General features: G+C 52.1%; 1 protein-coding gene across 1 annotated transcript; it reads left to right on the top strand.

The window, feature by feature from the left end:
- The first annotated feature begins 680 nt into the window (after positions 1-680).
- LOC126652465 (zinc finger protein 773-like) lies at positions 681-3188 on the top strand. The gene is made up of 4 exons (XM_050339217.1): positions 681-858; positions 1535-1807; positions 1879-1960; positions 2091-3188. Exons 2-4 carry the CDS (start codon positions 1592-1594, stop codon positions 2759-2761), a joined length of 969 nt encoding a protein of 322 aa, XP_050195174.1. The 5' UTR covers positions 681-858; positions 1535-1591; the 3' UTR covers positions 2762-3188.
- Positions 3189-22912: the final 19724 nt, after the last annotated feature.

The following is a 22912-nucleotide window of genomic DNA, read 5'->3' as shown; positions in this document are numbered from 1 at the left end:
CAGAAGCCAATCAGTGGGGTTCAAGGGGTTTCCCAGTCCTCAGGGGAGGGGTCCTGGCAGTGCCACCCAAAGTCTTGTGAGGAGTGACCACAGTGGTCCCAGTGCCCCAGTATAGCCCAGTGACCTCCCAGTGGTTCTCCGTATGGCCCAGTAACCTCCCCAGTGACCACCCAGTGTTTCCCAGTGACTTCCAACTGTCCCCCAGTATGGCCCAATGATCCTCCAGTGAGCACCCAGTAACCCCCAGTATGGCCCAGTAACCTCCCAGTGTCCCTCCGTGTGTCCTTGTAATCACCCCAGTAATCACCCAGTCCTTCCCAGTGCCCTCCCAGCATCCCTCAATAACCCCCAGTCCCCAATGTCCCCTGGTTCCCCCCAGTATGTCCCAGTATCCTCCAGTAATCACCCAGTGCCCCCCAAAGCCCCCTAATTGTCCCCAACGTGTCTCCACATGTCTTTGAATTTTCTATGAGTGTGAAGGGGGAATGGTCTGTGGTCAGAGGGTCCAGAGGGGGCTTCTGGGGGGTGATAGAGGGCTGGAAACATTTGGGATGGGGTTTGGGAACAGTGGAATTGGGGGTGTCAAGGGGGGAATTGGGGCCATGGGGAGGCCCTGAGGACATTGGGGACACCAGGGGGGTCTCAGGACTCACCTGCTTGTGGTGCTGCCCCTCCTCTCCCACCCAGGTGCACCTGAGAAATATCCCAGAGATGAGCCCGGAGCTGGCCCTGAGGTGGCCCTGAGAAGAAGTGGAAGGCAGAGGTGGTGCTGAGGCAGGAGAGCCCCGTGCTGGGGAAGAGGCTGAGCTGGGAGTGCCCAGCAGCGAGAAGGTGCTGTGTCCATGCCCTGTGTGCCAGGTGAGCTGGGGCTTTGCTGCAGAGCTGCGGGCGCTGATTGGAGCGGCTGCAGCTGCTGAGCTGGTGGCCCCAGGAACACAAAGTGTGCCCGGCCACGGAGCCTGCAGGGAGGAGCAGGGACAGGGTCAGGGCCACTGTCAGCCCGGGGCTGGCTGGGCAGACACAGCAGTTTTGGGGTCCCCCTGGGAGCTGCCGAGGGTGGAGGGCGGAGCGGGCGATGCCGGAGCTGGGGGAACCCCCGGCAGGCTGGAGGGGGGAGCACGGAGAGGGAGGAGCCCCGGGACCCCCGGGAGCCTGAAACGGGGGGAGCGGAGAAGGGGAAGCCTGGAGAGTGGGGACCCCTGGGATCCCTGGGACAATAAGGTGGAGAACCTGGAGAGGGGAATGTCTGGGAAGGCGGCACCCCGAAGGTGAGAGTCAGAAGAGGAGGGACCCTTGGGACCCCCAACACTCCCAGCATCCCTAAGTGGGACCTCCAACATCCCAGACAGGGGAGACCCTCTGAACCCCATAGGAGAGAGACCAGAGAGGGGGAACTTGTGGGGGAGATTTTTTTGGCTTAATCTTCAGATTTTGGAGTATATTTCAGCTGAATCTCAACTTTTTGCAGTTTGTGGGGCAGGGGTTTTCTTGCTATTTCTGAGGAGTTTTTTTGCCTGCATATTGGTGATTTCAGTTTTTCTAAGCTGAATCGTGATGTTTTGGAGGTCCCCCAGAACCCTGAAGTTGGGAGATGGGGAGTCTTGGATTCCTGGGAGCCCCAGCAGCCTGGAGAGAGCAGAGACCACGTAGATGGGAGACCCCAAATACACACAGGATTCCCAGCAGCCCGAACAGGGGGGACCTCCAGAATCTCAAAGTGGAGAGACCAGACAGGAGGAACTCCTGGCTGGGGATTTTTGGGCTGAATCTTGGTGTTTTGGAGGTTTTTATGGTCCCAGGATGCCCGGTGAGTTCTAGAGATGGACTTGGGCAGGAGGAACCCCGAAACCAATGCGCTCAGCCCTTGTTTCCCCCCAGCAGGATTTGTCCTTCCCAAAGCTTGGGCGGATGGAGGAGGAGGTTGCAAGGAAGAGGAAATATCTACAGGCTCCCCAGGCAGGTGAGGAGGAAGTCAGTGCCCCTTTAGCCCTGTCTTGTGGTGCCTGTGGGGGCCAGAATTGGGGACATGTCCTTGGCCTTCCCTCTGGGCTGGAGGCAAATCCCCTGCCTGTCCTTCCTTCCTACCCCAGGCCCCGAGCTGAGGACGGAGAGCACGGAGGACAAATCCCCCCGGCAGAGCCTGGTGGGAGAGGCCGTTTTGAAGGGCTCCCCAGCGCAGGAAGGCAGCGGGGAGGAAAAGGCCCGGAGATGCCCCTGGAGGAGGGGCTGCAAAGCCAGCCCAGGGAGCTCTGAGGAGGAAAGACCCGTTCTGTTCCAGGAAGGCGGCCGGAGCTTGAGCCGGAGCTCCGAGCTGGTGGTCCCTGAGCAGCCTCCCAGCAGGGAGAAGCCCTTCAGGTGCTTGGAATGTGGGAAGAGCTTCAGGAAGAGCACCTGCCTCCTCAGGCACCAGCACATCCACACTGGGGAACGGCCCTACACATGTAGAGAATGTGGGCAGAGCTTCAGGCAGAACTCCACCCTCCGCAACCACCAGCGCATCCACACTGGGGAACGGCCCTACAAGTGCTTGCGATGTGGGAAGAGGTTTCAGACCAGCTCAGCTCTCCTCAGGCATGAGCGGACACACACAGGGGAGAGGCCCTTCCGCTGCACCGACTGCGGGAGGGGCTTCAACCGGAAGTCCACCCTCATCAGCCACCGGCGCATCCACACCGGGGAGAGGCCCTACAAGTGTGAGGAGTGTGGGAAGAGCTTCACCTGGAGCCGTTCCCTGACCCTACACCAACGGACCCACGAGTAAGAAAAGCCCTCTGAGTGCCCCGACTGCGGGAAGAGCTTTGGCTGCTACTCCCACACCGAATGACCCCCCTGATGGTGAGGCAACCCCTGGAGTCCAGTGACTGTCAGTCCATCCCTTTCTACCAGAAAGGGCCAGTCCCCTTTGCCAGGGGCAGGTTGTGCCAACAGAACTCTTCTTGGGGGGTGTGTGGAGATTCCTGCCTTGGCTGGGGACCCCCCAAGGTCACTGCTGGAGGTTGAGAGCAGAGATCTCCCCCCGAGCGATGGTCTGGGGGAGTTCCATCCCTCCCTAATTCATAATTCTTGCTTTGGTGCCAGCTTGAGTAGAATTGCTTCAACAATTGCTTTAGTGTAGAGCACTGTCCTATTTTATCCTGTCCTACTGGTAGTTTTAGTGTTTCTATTTTGCAGTAAATATTTCTGATGAAGATCTTTTTTGTGATCATTTGTTACGCTAAATATTTCATTTCTATCAATAGATGTGATTTGCCATCCTTAAAACCTGGGGGACAAAAGTGGTTCAGTCCCACCTCTGTAATTCCTCTAAACTGAAAGTGTTGGTATAACCCAAGACTGAGATTGGATCCAGCAGCCCCAGCACCCCACAGTCAGTTGGGAGCTCAGGGGGTCACCCCGCTTTCGCAGTGCTTTTGGGCCCAAAGACCTCCTGGGGATCATCAGACCTGCCAGACCACCCTCCCTTTTCCACCGTTCTCCCTTTTCCTTCCACTTTTCCATTGTCCCTTCAATCCCCAGGCCCTCCAAGATCAGTTTTGTGGTCCCAATCCCGACATTTTTCCACACCCCTTCCACATCATCCCCCCACTCCCCAGCCGCCTCATGCTCAGTTTGGGGGTCCCACCCTGCCCTTTCCCCACTCTTTTCACCTCTCCTACCCTTTCCCCATGGACCTCAGTCCCTCTCCACTTTTGGGGCGGTCCCTCTCCCCTCCCACTCATTTTGGGGTCCCACCATCCCTTTTATCCCCTCTGACCCCCCTTTTCCCACCGACCTCCCCCTTCACACCCCCCGCTCCCCTGAGAGCTCCTCGCCCGCAGCCGGGGGGCTCCCAGCACCACCAGTGCCCAGAGAAACCCCCCCAGAAAAGGGGCTGGGTGGGGTCCTGGGTGGACTCTTGAGTGTTTTGGGGCATCCTTGAGGGGCTGTGGGGAGGTTTTGGGAAGGTCCCAGCACCTTTTGGGGTGAACTGGGTGCCTATTGAGGGGCCGGTGCCCTCCCAAAGCCCCCCAGAGCGGGGTGACACGGGGGGAACACAGGGGGATCCCCATTCCTGATCCATTCTGGGGCTGGTTCTGACTCCCCAAACTCAGCTCCACACCTTGGGACCCTCTGATTCCCCCCCAGTGCCCCCCAGTAACCGGGACTGGGGAGAACTGGGAAGCTGCCCCCAATAACCAGAACTGGGGCAACTGGGATCATACTGGGAGCGCCTGGGCCCATGCTGGGGTCTTACTGGAAGTTACTGCAATAATACTGGGAGTGTGTGGGAGGGACTGCAGCCTTACTGAGGATGAGTGGGATCAAACTGGGTTTGTACGGGAAGTGTCTGGAAGTTCCTGGGATCATAGTGGAGGTGACTGGACTCATACTGGGATCATACTGTGATCAGACTAGGATCATACTGGGAGCAGCTGGTTCTATGCTAGGGGCAACTGGGAGCTCTTAGGATCCCACTGGGAGCAACTGGGACCATGCTGGGTACACATCTTGGGTGCAACTGGGCCCACAGTGAAGGTGGCTGGGGTCATACTGGGAGTGACTGGGAGCATTCTGAGGCCAGTTGGGACCATGTTGGCCCAACTGGAATATACTGGAGGTGACTGGAATCATACTGGGAGTGACTAGGACCACACTGTGGATGACTGAGAGTGGCTGAGCAACTGGGATCATGCTGGGAGCAACTGGGAGTGAGTGGGACCACACTGGGGGCAAATGGGATATACTGGGAGAGACCAGGAGTGACTGGGATCCTACTGGGACTGACTGGGAGCATACTGGGACTGACTGGGAGCAGGCTGATGTCAACTGCGAGAGACTGGGAGTGACAGGGATCCTACTGGGAGGGACTGGAACTGTAGTGGGGTGAGTGGGAGCAAGTGGGACCCTGCTGGGGTCAAATGGCTTTATACTGGGAGTGACAGGGAATGTCTGGGTTCATCCTGGCTGTGACTGCCACCATAGAGGGTGTCACTGGGATCCTACTGGAGTCATACTGGGAGGGACTGGGAGGGACTGGAACTACAGTGGGGTGACTGGGAGCAACTGGGACCATGCAGGGAGTAACTTGGATCCTACTAGAAGAGACTGGGATCATAGTGGGACTGACTGGGAGCACACTGGAAGCAACTGGGCTATACTGGGAGTGGCTGGGAGTGACTGGGATCATTCTGGGAGTGACTGGAACCACAGTAGGGGTGAAGGGGAGCAACTGGAACCATGCTGGGAGCAACTGGGATCATAGTGGGATCAACTGGGCCCCTACTGGTGTCCTGCTGGGGTCTTACTGGGAATGACTGCAATAATACTGGGAGTGTGTGGGAGGGACTGCAGCCATACTGGGGATGAGTGGGATCAAACTGGCTTTGTACTGGAAGTGTCTGGAAGTTCCTGGGATTATCCTGGGGGTGACTGGACTCCTACTGGGATCATACTGGGATAAACTGGGACAATGCAGGGGACAAATGGCATCATCCAGGCAGAGACTGACAGTAGCTGGGGCCATACTGGACTCAGACTGGGAGTCCCTGAGAGGGAAAGGAACCATCCTGTGTGGGGCTGGGAGCAACTGGGACCACATTGGGGCAACTGGGATCCAATTGGGAGTGACTGGGAGTGACTGGGATCACAGTGGGAGTGACCAGTGCCATACTGGAATCATAATAGGAGTGAGTGTAAAGGACCAGGATCAAACTGGGAGTTACTGGAACTATGCAGGGGGAAACTGGGAGCCAGTGGGGCCGTGCTGGAAGTCAACTAGGAACATTCTTGGAGCAACTGGAATAATGCTGGAAGGAACTGGGAGTGAAAGGGTACATGCTGGAGGCAACTGGCCTGAACTGGGAGTGACTGGGCTCACACTGCTGGGAACTGGGACCATCCTGGGGCAAGTGGAAGTCACTGGGTGTCAGGGGTTTCTGTGGGTGGGTTTTGGTAGTGGGGGGGCTCCAGGGGTGGCTTCTCTTGGAAGCTGCCAGAAGCTTCCCCTGCCCCGTGGAGCCAATGCCAGCTGCTCCAGGATGGACTTGCTGCTGCTGGCCAAGGCCGAGCCCATCGGGAGCAACAGGAACAGCTCTGGGATAATAGATTTAGGGACAGAAGGAATTGCAGCCAGGGAAGAGCAGAGTGGGAATGTGGGACCAGCCGTGCAGACCCCAAGGGTGGGGCAGAAGGAGGGGCAGGAGGTGCTCCAGGTGCCAGAGCTGAGGCCCCTGCAGCCCCTGGGGGAGCATCGGGGTGCAGAGACCCCCCTGCAGCCCCTGGAGGCTCCCACGCTGGAGCAGGGGATGCAGGAAGGAGGTTGTGACCCCGGGGCAGGCCCAGGATGGAGCAGGTCCTGGCAGGGACCTGCAGCCCGTGCAGAGGGAAGCCCAGGCTGGAGCAGGTTTTTCCCAGGCAGGACTCGTGGCCCCTGTGGGGGACCCACGCCGGGTCAGCTCATCCCTGAAGGACTGACCCCATGGGAGGGACCCCACGAGAGCAGGGAAGGATCCAGCTCCTCTCCCTGAGCAGTGACAGAAACAACAACTGACTGTAACCCCCATTGCCGTCCCCCTGCACTGCTGGAGGGAGGAGGGAGAGCTGAGAAGGAAGGAGGGGTGGGGGGAAGGTGTTTTTCAGACTGCTTTATTTCTCACTCTTTGGCTTTTATCCCATCAGTAATAAATTGAAGTATTATCCCTACTTTGAGTCTGGTTTGCCCCTTAGGAAGCGACTTTCTCACCACCCTCATCTCTACTCAGGAATCCTCAGCTGTTTTTTCCTCTCCTCTGTGGAGTTGTAGAGGGAAGGGGAGGAAGCAGCTTTTAGTGGGTGTCTCAAATCCAGCCAGGGTCAACCCACTAAACCAACCCCTGTGCTTGAGGCCCTTTTGTGATGTCACAGCCTACCCTCTCCATTCCGGAATAGCCCTTGGCAACCAAAGAACCAACACCCCACAATGTCAGAGTGCAACCCCACCCATGTGCCCCTTTATGATGTCCCGGCCCATCCTCTCCATTCTGGAATAGCCCCTGGAAACTAAAGAACCAATGCCCCACACCCCCACAGTGCAACCCCACCCATCTGCCATGGGACTCTTTGGGAAGTCACAGCCTTTCCCCCAGGAAAGAAAGCCTGTAATCTTCGGGTTTCACATGCATTTGGTGGGCCACCCTGGGTACTCCATGGGCAGCAAGAGCTTTCTGTCCTGCCACCTTTTGTCTGGCAGGAATCTTTGTCCAGATTCCAATTTGGCAGTCGGACTGACAATTCCAGCTCGGGGCTCCTGCAAATGAACGACAGCCCTGCCCTCCAGGAAAGAAACCCCTTCCCCTCGGTCTCTTTTCCTCTTCCTTCAAATACAACCTGCAGGGCAGCTTTCTGCCATCTCTTCTCTTGGGAATTGTGAAGAGAGACCCGCTCCCATGTTTAACACCTCAGGCAAAACCACCCTGTTAACACCTTTCCCAACCTTCCCCATCCTTTCACAAAGCTGAGATGCGGAAAGAACAAGTGCCCTTGTCCCTGGTTGTGCTGCTGTGCTGGGAGTCTCTTCCCTCCAGCTCTGCACATGGGCACTGCCCCTACAGATCCAGAGAAGGGCTGAAGAAGCATCTTCAACACAGAAATCAGGGCAGATGTATCAGGGATTGTTGATATTTTTTGGTCTGTGTTTGGCCCAGCCACCTGCAAATGTTTTCTTTTTTGCCTACCAAGTTCACTGATAAATGGGAACTTCGTCCTTGGAGAGAGAGTTTCTTGTATAAACTGTTTTAATTGGTGTTCTGTGATTGGCTCGTTGTCTGTAGAGGACATTTGAAGGAGAAACTGAAGAGGAGAGGATGAAGTAAAGCCCCCAGACCCAAATAGATCAGAGCCCTTGAGTGAAACAGCGCAAGTGCGAGGGGAATCCCCACGTTCTCCCGCATGGCTGAAGGGGGGCACTCACAGAACGGGGCAGGGACCGAGGGCCTTTCGGCTGGGCGGTGCTGCCACACCGGCCCAGGGAGACATCCACGGATCATTGGATAAAAATGCAGGTGGCTCGTGCTCGGGGCTCTCAAGCTTCACAGGAAGGACAACGTTATCTTTTGTGGAGACACCGCTATATTTGTGAACCTGCTGACCCTCCGAGGATGCAGCCTCTGCTATGGGGAATTCTGGTTATCCTGGGGTCGGTAAGACAACCTGTGTGAGCAGGGGTTTCACTGAGGGCTTAGTTCACTCCTCTCCTTTCCTGACTCTCGGGTTCCTGTTTACTTGGCCACTTTCTGTAATAAATATTGGGTTTCATTGTTGAGCTTTCAGCATTGTCTTGGTTTTTCTATCTCGGCATCCTTTCGAACTCACCCCTTTACAGAGACTCAGACTGACAGTTCCATCAAATATGTTCTGATTCTAATCAAATGCATTTCTACCCAGGAAATGAAGCCCTTCCCCTCCATCTCTCCTGTGCAATTGGTAAGCCACTCTTGGCACTCCAGGCACAAAGAGATCTTCTTGTGCTGGCACCTTTTGTCTGGGAGGAATCTTCATTCTTATTCCATTTGGGGGATCAGACTTGTGGAGTGCTGAGCTGAAAAAAGACACACTATGGATCAGCCATGCTAATTGGCCTCAGTTAGGCCTGCCCCTGAAAACCAGAAGCCTCTTTGCAGGCAAGGGAAAGATACAGGAGCAGTGATAACAGATTGCAGGAATGTAAACAAAGGGAAACCTGTGACAAAAACAAGGAGGAATTTTAAGAGAAAAACAATGTCTTCATATCACATGGACATGTGTGTGCACCCAATAGGAAGTGTGTCAGTAATACACACTCGGTTTGTGGGTTACAGCAAATAACCAATAGTTTGAAAGTGATCATGCCCCGGGGGGCAGTGAAAGTATATAAGAGGTTGGGTTATGTAAATAAAGGGGAACATTTGCGTAAATCATCCTGATTTCTGTGCAGTTTGTTCTGGAAGCTCCTTCGCCGACATCCACGTTATATCACAGCTGTCCTTTTGTTGTCACCAGTCCCCTGTGACATCACTGGTCCCCAGTGATGTCACCACTGTCCCTGTGATGTCACCAGTGTCACCAATGACATCACTGGTGTCTCTGCGATGTCACTCCTTTCCTTCTGAAGTCACCGATGTCCCCAATGATGTCACTGATGTCCTTGGGAGATCACGGCTGCTCCTTTGTTTTCACCAGTCTTCTGTGATGTCACTGGTCCACAATGATGTCACTGCTGTCCCTGTGATGTCACCAATGTCCCCTGTGATGTCACCAATGTCCCCCATGATATCACTGGTGTCTCTGTGTTGTTATTCAGGTCCCCTGTGATGTCACCAATGTCCCTGTGACATCACAGCTTTCCCTTTGTTGTCACCAGTCCCCAGTGTTATTTTTGTCCCCAATGACACCATTGCTGTCTCTGTGATGTCACCACTGTCCCCAACGGTAGCACCATGTCCCCATGACATCAGCAATGTCCCTGTGATGTCACTGATGCCCCTGTGACATCATGGCTTTCCATTTGTTGACAACAGTTGCGTATGATTTCACAGGTTCCTGTGTGATGTCACCACTCTTCCTTGTGATGTCACCAATGTCCCCAATGATATCACTAGTGTCTCTGTCTTGTCATCTCCACCTTCTCTAATGTCACCAATGTCCCTGTGACATCGCACTTTCCCATTGCTGTAAGCAGTCCCCAGTGACGTCACTGGTCTCCAATAATGTCATTGCTGTCCCAGTAGTGCCACCATGTCCCTGTAATGTGATCCATGTCCATGTGCTGTCACCAGACCCCTGTGATGTCACCAATGTCCCTGTGACATCACTGCTGTCCCTCTGTTGTCACTCTGATGTCACTGGTCCCCAGTGAGGTCCCTGCTGTCTCTGTGATGTCACCACTGTCCCCTGTGATGTCACCAATGCCCCCGATAATGTCACTGCTGTCTCTGTGATGTCACCACGATCCCCTCTGATGTCACGGAGAGCCCTATGACATCACAGTTGTCCCTTTGTTGTCAGCAGTCCCCTGTGAGGTCACTGGTCCCCAGTGATGTTACCAATGACCCTGTGATGTCACCACTATCCCCTTGTGATGCCACCAGTGTCACTAATAATATCACTGGTGTCTCTGTGATGTCACACGTGGCCTTGTGATGTCACCGATGTCCCCTGTCATGTCACAGATGTCTCCAATTATGTCACTGCTGTCCTTGTGATGTCACCACTGTCCCCAGGGGTGACACCATGTTCCCATGATGTCACCAATGTCTCTGTGATGTCACCAGACCCCTATGACATCACTGTTGTGTCTGTGACATCACAGTCATCCTTTCATTGTCATCAGTCATCTGTGATGTCACTGGTCTTTAATGATGTCACTCTGTGATGTCACCACTGTCCCCAGCAGTGGCACTGATATCCCTGTGATGTCACCAATGTCCCTGTGACATCATGACTTTTTTTTTCTTGTCATCAATCCCCTGTGATGTCACTGGTCCCCAGTGATGTCACCACTGTCCCCTGTGATGTTAGCAATGTCCCTGATCAAGTTACTGGTGTCCCTGTAAAGTCACTGATGTTCCTGTGATGTCACCTCTGTCCTCTGTGTTGTCACTAACATCCTTGATGATATTACTGGTGTCACTGTGATGTCACCCCTGTCCTTGTGAAATCACCGATGTCCCTTACAATGTCACCGATGTCCCTGTGATACCACGCCTGTCCCTTTCTTTTGCACAGTCCCCTGTGATGTCACTGGCACCCAGTGATGTCACCCATGTCCCTGTGATGACACCAATATCCCCAGTGATGTCACTGATGTCTCTTTGATGTCAACCATGTACTTGTGATGTCACTGATGTCCCATGTGATGTCATCTATGTTCCTGTGACATCACAGTTGTGTCTTTGTTTTCATCAATCCCCTGTGATGACACTCATCCCCAGTGATGTCATCAATGTCCCTTTCAATAGGGTTAGGGTTTAAGGTTAGGGTTAGTCTTAGGTTTAGGCATAGGTTTTAGGGTTAGGGTTATGGGTTAGGGGTTAGTGTTAAGGTTTAGGGTTTAGGGGTTTGGTTTGGGTTAGGGTTAAGGGTTATGACTAGGGTTAGGGGTTTAGGGTTTTGGGTTAGGCTTAGGCTTACATTTAGGCTTTGGTTTTGGGGTTAGGGTTCAAGTTTAGGGGTTAGGGTTAAGATTTGGGGTAAGGATTAGGTTAGGGTTAGGTTTTTGGTAATGTTTTGGTTAGAGTAAGTGATAGGGGTACGGTTTGGGTTTAGGGTTTAGCATTAGGTTCAGGTTTGTTTTTTTTTTTTTTAAGGTTAGGTCTAGGGTTCAGTGCTGTCTAAGATACCTCCCAGTCCAAAGGTGCCCGCACAGAAAGCTCTTTCTCTTTGTGTAGTGCCGAGCATGACACAACAACTGCACTGGAGAGACAGAGGCTCAGGGCTTTCTTTCTCAGGTGCAATGCCAGTCGTTCACTTGTAGGGACACTGGACTGAAACTGCCGTCTGACAGCCAAAATTCCATAAGGACGAAGAAAACTCCCTGACTAAAGGTGCTTGCACAGAAAGCTCTTCCTCTTTATATAGTGCCATGAGAGGCACTTCCACTGCACTAGGTAGATGGTGAGTCAGGGTTAGGGTTAGTGTTAGAGTCTAGGATTTATGGTAAGGTTTAGCATTAGGGTTAGATTAGGATAGAATTTAAGTAAGCTTTGGGTTAGAGTAAAGGACAGGGTTATTGTTAGGGGTTAAGTTTTGGCATTAGGTTTGAGTTTAGGCGTAAGAGTAATTTTTAGGAGAAAGGCCCATGCCATTGGAGCATTAAAATACCATATGAAGTCACAGTGTCACATCTGTTCCTGCACCAAAACCGTCATCAGTTGGCAGATAAAGGTTTGCCTTTAAGTTTTAGAAAAAAAGAGCTGTGCATATACCCATGTGGGCTGGGTTTGATGTCCCCACACAAGCCCCGTGCAACACATTTTTGTTAAAACTCCTGGAGACAGAGAGCTGCTCCAGGGGGACATTCCACCTGACCCTTCTCCTTGGATGAGGCAGAAACATCCCCTTTCTCTTGCCCTTCTCGGTGTGGGGGGCGAAAATCGCCCTTGTCAGGGAGCCCCTGCAGGCTCTGCTCCTCCGGTGATCCAACAGCGGCCCCTGCTGACCGGGATTGGAATTGCGCCAAAAAGCGAGGAATACCGGACTGTTTCCTTTTTTCTGAGGGGGATTTTTGGTGCAGGATTATTTGGTTGGTTTTGTGCTCTATCGTTGTTCTGCCAATACACATACATCCTTTAATAAAGGGCTATTATTTTTCTTTCTCCATACTTCCTCCCATAGTTGGAGCTTCCTAATTTCAGATTTACAATTCCTTAGAAGGTGGAGTTTGGTCTTCCTCCTAACTCATTCTCTTTAGCCAAAAACTTGTGCTTCATTTAACTGAGAGAGGTGCAAATTCGTGCTTTGTTTACAGCCCAGAGATCTTGCAGGCTCTTCTCATTTGCCTCTGCCCCTCTCAGAGAACTTGTGTGGACACCTTCCCTGCCTGCACTAGGTGATTTCACTGGGAAACTGGGAGCTGGGGTATTTCTTGGAGAAAGACCTGGGGGTGTTTTGAGACCTCTCCAAGCAAATGTTTCCTTCAGGAGAGCTAAAGCCAGGACAGGGGGAGGAAGAGCAGAAACACAACTCCTCCAGCAATGGCAACGCCTCCAGGAATTCCCAGCACATGCCCACAGATCCTCTCAGAGCGGTGAGGCAGACATCAAGGTTTGATATGAATACCCTGTTTGGGATAACTTAGGAGATGGCTGCATCCCCTCTCCCTCCCCCAGAAGTTGGAGGTGCTGCTGTCTGGGAGCAGGAGGTGCCTGTGTGGGGGTTCAGCACTGCTTGTTTGGTGCAGGTACAAGAAGCGTTTGGACGATGCTCCCGGGTACATGGTGTGACTCTGGGGGATGGTCCAGAGAAGACTCAGGAGTTGGACTCGATGATCCTTGTGGGTCCCTTCCCACTTGGAGTATTCGGTGTGATTCTGTGAAGTTCCACAGGGCTGTGTGTGAGGAGAGAGCAGGGGCTGAGCAAAGCAGAGCAGGGCAATGGCAGCACAGCCCTTGAGCACTGCCCCAAGCGGGCTGAGCCCAAAGGGGAGCTGGGGGTGGGGTTGGTCCCACTCAGGTTAGGGGGCAGAGACACGGGGACAGCAGGGAGTGCAGGGCAGGGAGAACATCAGATGGGCATGGAGATGTCTCCAGGCTGGGCTCTCCCACTGCTCAGTGGCCCCATCTCTCCAGGACGAGGGTGCTGATGGGGGCGGACGACAAGAGGAGCAAGGTGAGGACACAGCACAGGATTCAGATCCAGAGGGGAATGGCTGACCCTGCAAGAAGGGTGGATCACAATGTGGACAAAACATATCCAGGAGGAAAGAAGAGTAGAAAGGACTCACAAGTTATCACTTGCCTCTGACAGGAAATATTGTCTTAGTGGAGGTGCTGGTGTCTGTTAGAGAAATGTAGAGCTCATGATTCTTGGTGTCCTGTGCAGGGACCATCCCAGACACTGAACTGCTCCCCCAGCTCCCATCTTGATCCTTTAGATGAATGTGGAACCAGTCAGCTAATGCAAATCTGCCCAAATGGCTGACATGGGCTCTTAGAAAAAGAGAAGAGACCAGGGAAGGTGTGATGGGGAGAGGAAGCAGGGAGCAGGATATGCCATTCCAGCCCAGTGAGATCCCAGCTGATGAACCTCCTCATGTCCTGGTGGTGGCAGCTGGGCAGCCTTGGCCCTGATGCTGAGGGTCACTGAGTGTGTGAGGAGGGAATCCTTCACCATTGGTGGCTGTGCCTTCCTGGGAGCTGGACCAGTTGCCTGGGAGGAGAAAGGCACAGGCTGAGAGCCTGCAGCTCCCCCAGGTGCTGCACACACTGGGACATTGTGGGGATCCCAGATCCACCATCTGTCATCTGTGAGAATCAAGAAATGAATGCTCTGCCCAGTTGTGGCTCTGGAGAGAGCTCAGTCCCGTGCCCCTTCCACATTCCCATTACTGACGATTTACTAGACAAGAATTTTCCCACCCATGTGACTCCATCTCACATCTCCTTTTTCCAATGTTTGACACCACCCCAAGCCCGGTTTTTATGTGGTTTGTGGTTCCAGGTGGATGGCTCTGATGCCTAAAGCATTTCAGCACCTCCCAGGTGTTACACTCTGCCCTGAACGCATTGGGAAGTGTTGAAAATCTCCCCCTTTTGTTCAGAGTCCCCTGGGGGCTGAAGGAAGCAATCATCCTCCTGCCTTCCCCAAAGCAGCTCTGCCCATCACTGCTGCACGCCTGATCCACACAGCCTGTGTCCTGCCCTGTGCCCAGGACACGCCCTGTCCTGCCCCTCTCAGCAGCACTCCAATGCTCCTCCCTCCCAGACATCTTTTCTCCACATTGTGACCCACCCTTCTTCCAGGGTCAGCCATTCCCCTCTGGATCTGGATCCTGTGCTGTGTCCTCACAGTGCCCAAGGGCTGTGCTGCCATTGCCCTGCTTTGCTCAGCCCCTGCTCTCTCCCCACACACAGCCCTGTGGAACTTCACAGAATCACACCCAGTAGTCCAAGTTGGAAGGGACGCACAAGGATCATCGAGTCCAAATCCTCTACCAAAAATCCCCCTCAAAAAAAGGAACAGTCCGGAATTCCTCGCTTTTTGGCGCAATTCCAATCCCGGTCAGCAGGGGCCGCTGTTGGATCATCAGAGGGGCAGAGCCTGCAGAGGCTCCCTGACAAGGGTGATTTTGGACCCACGCACCGAGAAGGGCAAGAGAAAGGGGATGTTTCTGCCTCATCCAAGGACAAGGGCCAGGTGAAATGTCCCCCAAGAGCAGCTCTGTCTCCAGGAGTTTTAACCAAAACCTGCTGCACAGGGCTCATGTGGGGACATCAAACCCAGCTCACATGGGAATATACAGAGCTCTTTTTTTCTAAAACTTTAAGGCAAACCTCTATCTGCCAACTGATGACAATTTTGATGCAGGAACAGGTGTGACCCTGTGACCTCACATGGTATTTTAATGCTCCAATGGTATAGGCCTTTCTGGGTCCAGCCAGGGCTAAAAATTACTTTTGACTGGGATTTAGATTTGGAAAGAAGATCCAAGGAAAGAAAGGAAAGGCAGTAGAACAGTCTGAATATGAAGGTTTGAGGGTCTGGTGGATATCTCAGCTGAGCTCAGGGCACAGACATCTCCCCTTTCCCTCACCGTGGAGCTCCACAGACCCTTCGTGTCTCCGCAGCCACCCCTTTGTATCTCCAGGGCTGTCACTGGGCAGCTCAGTCCCATTCCGGGAGGGACTGTGGGAGGCAGAGGTGCAGTTGGGGAGAGAAATCCATGTTTGTTCTCCCTGGGAGCAGAAGCACCTGAGCATTGCACACCCCATAGCCCTGAGCACAGCAGGGCCTCAGCCCCTGTGTGCCTGTGCAGCCAGGGGAGCATCAGGGTGGGCACAGAGAAGAGCACACCCGCAGTTGGATCCCATGATTATGGACACACAGCTTCCTTTGGACACAGGGCATGGAGATGTCTTCACTCGAGGGGCTCACGTCTCCATGTCCAATGCAGGGAATAGTTTTGATCTGGATTTATCCTTCAGACATTGTCAATACCTGTGCCAGTCACAAAGATGCTTTGGGATCAAGGCATCCAGAACACATTTCTGAGTGGTCTGGGCCTGGTGGAAGGGTTGGGTGTGGCCATGTTGGCATGGCCAGGGTTTGTGGGGAGGGGTTGCCCTGCCAAGCCAAGTGAGACCAAGAACATCCCCGCGCATGACATTTGCAACGGCATGTGTTCCATCCCATCCACACAAGAGTCAGTCAGGATGTATCAAACAGGACAAATAGAGGTCTCCACAGAATCTTGGGCTGCCATTCCCTTGGGATATGGAAGACAGGTGGGATGGCATTCTGGGGTAGTGAGGCATTGGTTCTTTGGTGGTCAGGGAGCATTGCAGAATGGAGAGAACAGACCATGATATCTGAAAGGGGCTGATGGCTCAAGGGTGGGGCTGCCCTGGGACACTGTGGGGTGTGTGTTCTTTGGTTTCCAGGGGCCATTCTGGGAGGGAGAGAGTAGGCCATGACACCACAAAGAGTCCCATGGCAGACATGTGGGGCTGCATTCTTGGGGTGTGAGGCGCTAATTCTTTGGTGGACAGGGACCCTTCCGGAATGGAGAGGAGAGGCCGTGATGTAACAAAAGGGTCAGTGGCACACAGGTGGGCCTGCACTCTGGAGCAGTGGGGCTTGTGTTCTTTGGTTTCCAGGGGCCATTCAGGAATGGAGAAAATAGACCATGACATCACAAAGGCAGTCATGGAACACTTTTGGGGCTGCATTGAGGGGGTGTGCACTGCAGTTCCACCCAGGAAAGAAAGCCCTGAGCCTCTGTCTCTCAAGTGCAGTTGCTGTGCCACTTTCAGCACTGCACAGAGAAAAAGAGCTTTATTGCCAGCACCTTTGGTTTGGTAGGTATCTTTGTCCTTATTGAACACCAGACCTAAACTAAAAAAAACCTCTAGATCTAACCCTAACCCTAACCCTAAACTGAAACGCATAACCGTAACCATTTCCCTTACTTTGACGCAAATGTTATCTAAACAATAACCCTAACCTAATCGTAACCCTAACCCTAAACCAAACCCTAACTCTTATCTTATCCCTAACACTAACTCTAACGCTAACGCTTATCCTAACCCTTACCTTTACCCTAAACCTAACCCTAACCCTAACCCTTACCCTAATCCTAAAGCTAATCCTAACCTTAACCCTAACCCTAAAACTTACCTTATCCCTAACCATTAACCCTAACTAACCCTAACAGTATTCTTAACCCTAACCCTAATCCTTATCCTAACCCTAACCCTAACCCTAACCCTAACCCATACTAGCCCTAACCCTAAACCTAAGCCTATCCCTAACCCTAACCCTAACCCTAACCCTAACCCTAACCCTAACCTTTTCTGTAACCCTAACCATAAGCATAGCCCCTAACACTATTCATAACCCTGATTCACCATCTTTCTAGTACAGTTGTTGCACCACTCTCAGCACTACAGAAAGAACAAGAGCTGTGTATGCAGGCACCTTTGTCTGGGAGACCTACACCCTAAACCTACACTTAAAAAAAAAATCCAAACCTGAACCTAATTCTAAACTCTAAACCCTAATCGTAACCCTATCCCTTACTCTAACCCAAACATTTCCTAACCCTAATCTAAACCTAACTTTAAACCTAAACCTAACCCTAAGCCTAACCCTAACCTTTAATCATAGCCCTGAACACGAACCCTAACCCTGACTCACCATCTACCCAGTGCAGTTGGGGCACCTCTCTCAGCACTATATAAAGAGAAAGAGTATTCTGTGCGAGCACCTTTGGTCAGAGAGTTTTCTTCATCCTTATGGAATTTTGGCTGTCAGACAGCAGTTTCAGCCCAGCGTCCCTACAAGCGAATGACTGGCATTGCACCCGGGAAAGAAAGCCCTGAGCCTCTGTCTCTCCAGTGCAGTTGTTGTGTCATGCTCAGCACTGCACAAAGAGCAAGAGCTTTGTGTGTGTGCACCTTTGGACTGGGAGGTATTTTTGTCCATACTGAACCCTAGACCTACACTTAAAAAAGAATCTAACCCTGAATCTAGTGCTAAACCCTAAACACTAACCGTAACCCTATCCCTTACTCTAACCAAAAAATGGTCTAAAACCTAAGTTAACTCTTGCTCCTAACCCTAACCCCTAAACCCTAACCCTAACCCTAACCCCTAAATCCTAACACTAACCCCTAACCCCCAACCTTAACCCTAAAACCTAAGCCTAAACCTAACCCTAACCCTCACCCTAAACCCTAAACCCTAACCCTAACCCTAAACCCTAAACCCTAACACTAACCCCTAACCCCCAACCCTAACCCTAAAACCTAAGCCTAAACCTAACCCTACCCTAAACCCTAACCCCTAAACCCTAACCCCAACCCTAACCCTTACCCTAACCCTAACCCTAACCCTAATGAAAGGGACATTGGTGACATCACTGGGGACGAGTGTCATCACAGGCAATTGATGAAAACAAAGAGACAGTTGTGATGTCACAGGGACATCGGTGACATCCCATGGGACACCAGTGGCATCACAAGTACATGGCTGACATCAAAGAGACATCAGTGACAGCAGTGGGGATATTGGTGACATCACAGCGGGACAGTGGTGACATCACAGGGACATGGGTGACATCATTGGGTACCAGTGGCATCACAGGGGACATCAGTGATTTCACAAGGACAGGGGTGACATCACAGTGACACCAGTGATATCATCAAGGGCAATGGTGACATCACAGAAGACAGAGGTGACATCACTGGGACATGGGTGACATCATGGGGGATCAGTGACATCACAGGGGTCTGGTGATATCACAAGGATATCAGTGACATCACGGGGACAAAGTGCCATCACTGGGCACAGTGATGACATCACAGGGACAGCAGGACATCATTGGAGACATTGTTGGCATCATAGGGGACAGTGATGACACCACAGAGACACCAGTGACATCACAGGGGACATCGGTGGCTTCACAAGGACAGGAGTGACATCACAGAGACACCAGTGAAATCATTTGAGACCAATGACATCACAGGAGACTACAGACAACAAAGGGACAACCCTGATGTCACAGGGACATCGGTGTCTTCACAAGGACAGGGTTGACATTATAGAGACACCGATGACATCATCAGGGACATTGCTGACATCAAAGGGGACAGTGTTGACATCACAGGGACAGAGGTTACATCATTGGGGAACAGTGACATCACTAGGGACTGATAAAAACAAAGGGACAGCAGTGATACCACAGAGCACATTGGTGACATCACTGGGACATGGTGCCACTTCTGGGGACAGTGGTGACATCACAGAGAAAGAAGTAACATCATTGGGGATATTGTTGACATCACAGGGGACAGTGGTGACACCACAGAGAAACCAGTGACATCAACGGGGACATCTGTGACATCACAACTGACATCGGTGACTTCACAAGGCAAGGGGTGACATCACAGAGACACCAGTGACATCATCAGGGACATTGGTGACATCACAGGGGACAGTGGTGACATCACAGAGACAGTAGGGACATCATTGGGGACCAGTGACATCAGAGTGACAACAGAGGGACAGTAGTGATGTCACAGGGACATTGGTGACATCACAGGGGTCTGGTGACATCACAGGGAAATGGTGGCATTGCTGGGGACAGTGGTGAAATCATAGTAACAGCAGTGACATCGCAGGAGAATGTTGATAACAAAGGGAGAGCTGTGATGTCACTGGGACATCGGCAAATTCACAAGGAGAGGGTTGACATCATAGAGACACCAGTGACATCATCAGGGACAGAGGTGACATCACCGGCACAGTAGAGAAATCATTGGGGACCAGTGACATCATAGAGGACTGGTGACAAAAAAGGAAAGCCCTGATGTCACAGGGAAATCAGTGACATCATGGGGACATGGAGCCACTGCTGGGGACAGTGGTGACATCACAGAGACAGCAGTGATGTCATTGGAAACCAATGACAAAACAAGGGAATGGTGACAACAATGGGAAAGTCATGATGTCACAGGGACATCGGTGACTGCAAAAAGCCAGGGGTGACATCATAGAGGCACTAGTGACATCATCAGTGACACTGGTGACATCACAGGGATATCGATGAAATCACTGGGGACATTGGTGACTTCACAAGGACAAGGGTGACATTACAGAGACAGCAGTGACATCATCAGGGACATTGGTGACACCACAGGGGACAGTGGTGACATCACAGAGACATCTGTGATATCACAGAGGACAAGTGATGTTGCAGGGGACTGGTGACAAGAAAGGGAATCCTGTGATGTCACAGGGACATCGCTGACATCAAAGGCATCTGGTGAAATCACAGGGACATCAGTGACATCACGAGGACATAATGCCACCACTTGGGACAGTGATGAAATCACAGAGAAAGTAGTGACATCACTGGTGACCAGTGACATCACAGGGGACTGTTGCCAACAAAGGGAAAGCCGTGATGTCACAGGGACATCAGTGACATCACAGAAACATTGGTGACATCACGGGGACATGGTGTTACCGTTGGGGACAGTGGTGACATCACAGAGACAGCAATGGCATTATTGGAGACCAGAAATATCACTGGGGACTGGTGACAACAAAGGAAAGCTGTGATGTCACAGGAATATCAATGACATCACAGGGGACCTGGATAACAACACAGAGACACCAGTGATATCATGGGGACATTGGTGACATCACAGGGGACAGTGGTGACATTACAGGGACAGCAGTGACATCATTGTGGCCCAGGGATATCACAGAAGACCAGTGACGACAAAGGGGCAGCCGTGATCTCCCAAGGACATCAGTGACATCATTGGGGACAAAGACAAGGGTGACATCGCAGAGACACCAGTGACATCATTAGTGACACTGGTGACATCACAGGGACGGCAGTGACATCATTTGGAACCAGTGATGTCACAGGGGACTGCTGACAAGAAAGGGACAGCCGTGATGTCACAGGGCTATCAGTGACATCAGAGGGACAGGGGTGACAACACAGGGGACAGAGGTGACATCACAGAGACATTGGTGACATTATTGTGGGCAAATGACATCACAGGGGACTGGTGACAACAAAGGGACAGCCGTGATATCACAGTGACATCAGTGACATCACTGGGGACATCGGTGACTTCACAAAGACAAGGGTGACATTACAGAGACAGCAGTGACATCACAGGGGACGATGGTGTAATCACATTGAGAGCAGTGACATCACTGGGGACTGGTGACATCCCAGAAGTCTGGTGACATCACAGGGACATCGGTGACATCATGGGGACATGGTGCCACCTCTGGGGACAGTTGTGACTTCACATGGAGAGCAGTGACATCACAGGGACATTTCTGACTTCATAAGGACACCGGTGACATCACGGAGAGACCAGTGACATCACCATGGTCATTGGTGACATCAAAGGGGTCTGGTGACATCACAGGGACATCAATGACATCATGGGGACATGGTGCCACCACTGGGGACAGTTGTGACTTCACATGGAGAGCAGTGACATCACAAGGACATCGGTGACATCACAGGGACATTGGTGCTACCACTGGGGACAGTGGTTACATCACAGAGACAGTAGTGACATCATTAAAGACCAGTGACATCATAGGTGAGTGGTGACAATGAAAGCATAGCTGTGATGTCACAGACATAACAATGTTGTCACAGGGGTCTGGTGACATCACAGGTACATCAGTGATGTCACAGGGACAAGGTGCCACTGCTGGGGACAGTGGTAACACCACGGGGAGAGCAGTGACATCACTGGGGACCAGTGACATCACAGGGGACTGGTGACAATGAAAGGATAGCTGTGATGTCACAGGGAAATCAGTGACATCAAATAGAACATTGGTGACTTCACAAGGGCGGGTTGAAATTATTCAGACACCAATGACATCATCAGGGACATTGTTGACGTTACAGGGGACAGTGGTGACATCACAGGTACAAAGGATACATCATTGGGGACCAGTGACATCACAGGGGACTGACAACAACAAAGGAACAGCAGTGATGTCACAGTGACATCAGTGACATCACTGGGACATGGTGCCACTTCTGGGGAAAGTGGTGACACCACAGAGACAGCAGTGACATCAATGGGGACATTGTTGATTCACAAGGCAAGGGGTGACATCACAGAGACACCAGTGACATTATCTGTGACACTGGTGACATCACAGGGGAAAGTGGTGACATCACAGGGACATCGGTGACATCCCTGGGGACCAGTGACCTCACAGGGGACTGTTGACAACAAAGGGACAGCCATGATGTCACAAGACTATCGGTGACAACACAGGGGACAGTGGTGAAATCACAGAGACAGCAGGGACATCACTGGAGACCACTGACATCAGAGTAAAAACAGTGGGACAGCAGTGATATCACAGGGACATCGGTGACATCAAAGGGGTCTGGTGACATCACAGAGACACCAGTGACATCACTGGGGACAGTGGGGACCTCACAGGGAAAATGGAGAAATTTTTGAGGACCAATGACATCACAGGGGACTGGTGACAAAAAAGGAAAGCCCTGATGTCACAGGGAAATCAGTGACATCATGGGGACATGGAGCCACCGCTGGGGACAGTGGTGACATCACAAAGACAGTGGTGACATCACTGGAAACCAGTGACATAACAGAGGACTGGTGACAACAATGAGAAAGTCGTGATGTTACAGGGAAATCAGTACCTTCACAAGGCAAGGGATGACATCACAGAGACACCAGTGACATCATCAGTGACACCGGTGACATCACAGGGACATCGGTCACAACACTAGGGATATTGGTGACTTCACAAGGACAAGGGTTATAGAGAAAGCAATGACATCACAGGACATTGGTGACACCGCAGGGGACAGTGGTGACATCACATAGACATGGGTGATATCATTGGGGACCAGTGACATCCAAGGGGACTGGTAACAAGAAAGGGACAGCTGCGATGTCACAGGGACATCGATGACATCACAGAGGTCTAGTGACATCACAGCGGACTTCAGGGACTTCACAAGGACAGGGGTGACATCACAGTGACACCATTGACAATGTCAGGGACATCAGTGACATCAGAAAGGACAGGGGTGACATCACAGGCAAGTCAGTGATATCACTGGAGATCAGTGACATCACAGGGGAGTGTTGAGAACAAAGGGACAGCAGTGATGGCACAAAGCCATCTGTGACATCACAGGGGTCTGGTAACTTCACTGGGGACATCA

The sequence above is a fragment of the Myiozetetes cayanensis genome, unplaced genomic scaffold (assembly GCF_022539395.1).
Source record: "Myiozetetes cayanensis isolate MyiCay16 unplaced genomic scaffold, myiCay2020 scf88, whole genome shotgun sequence".
Lineage (NCBI taxonomy): Eukaryota > Metazoa > Chordata > Aves > Passeriformes > Tyrannidae > Myiozetetes > Myiozetetes cayanensis.
Note: the sequence above shows the minus strand (reverse complement) of the source record. Positions and strands in the feature narration are given on the sequence as shown.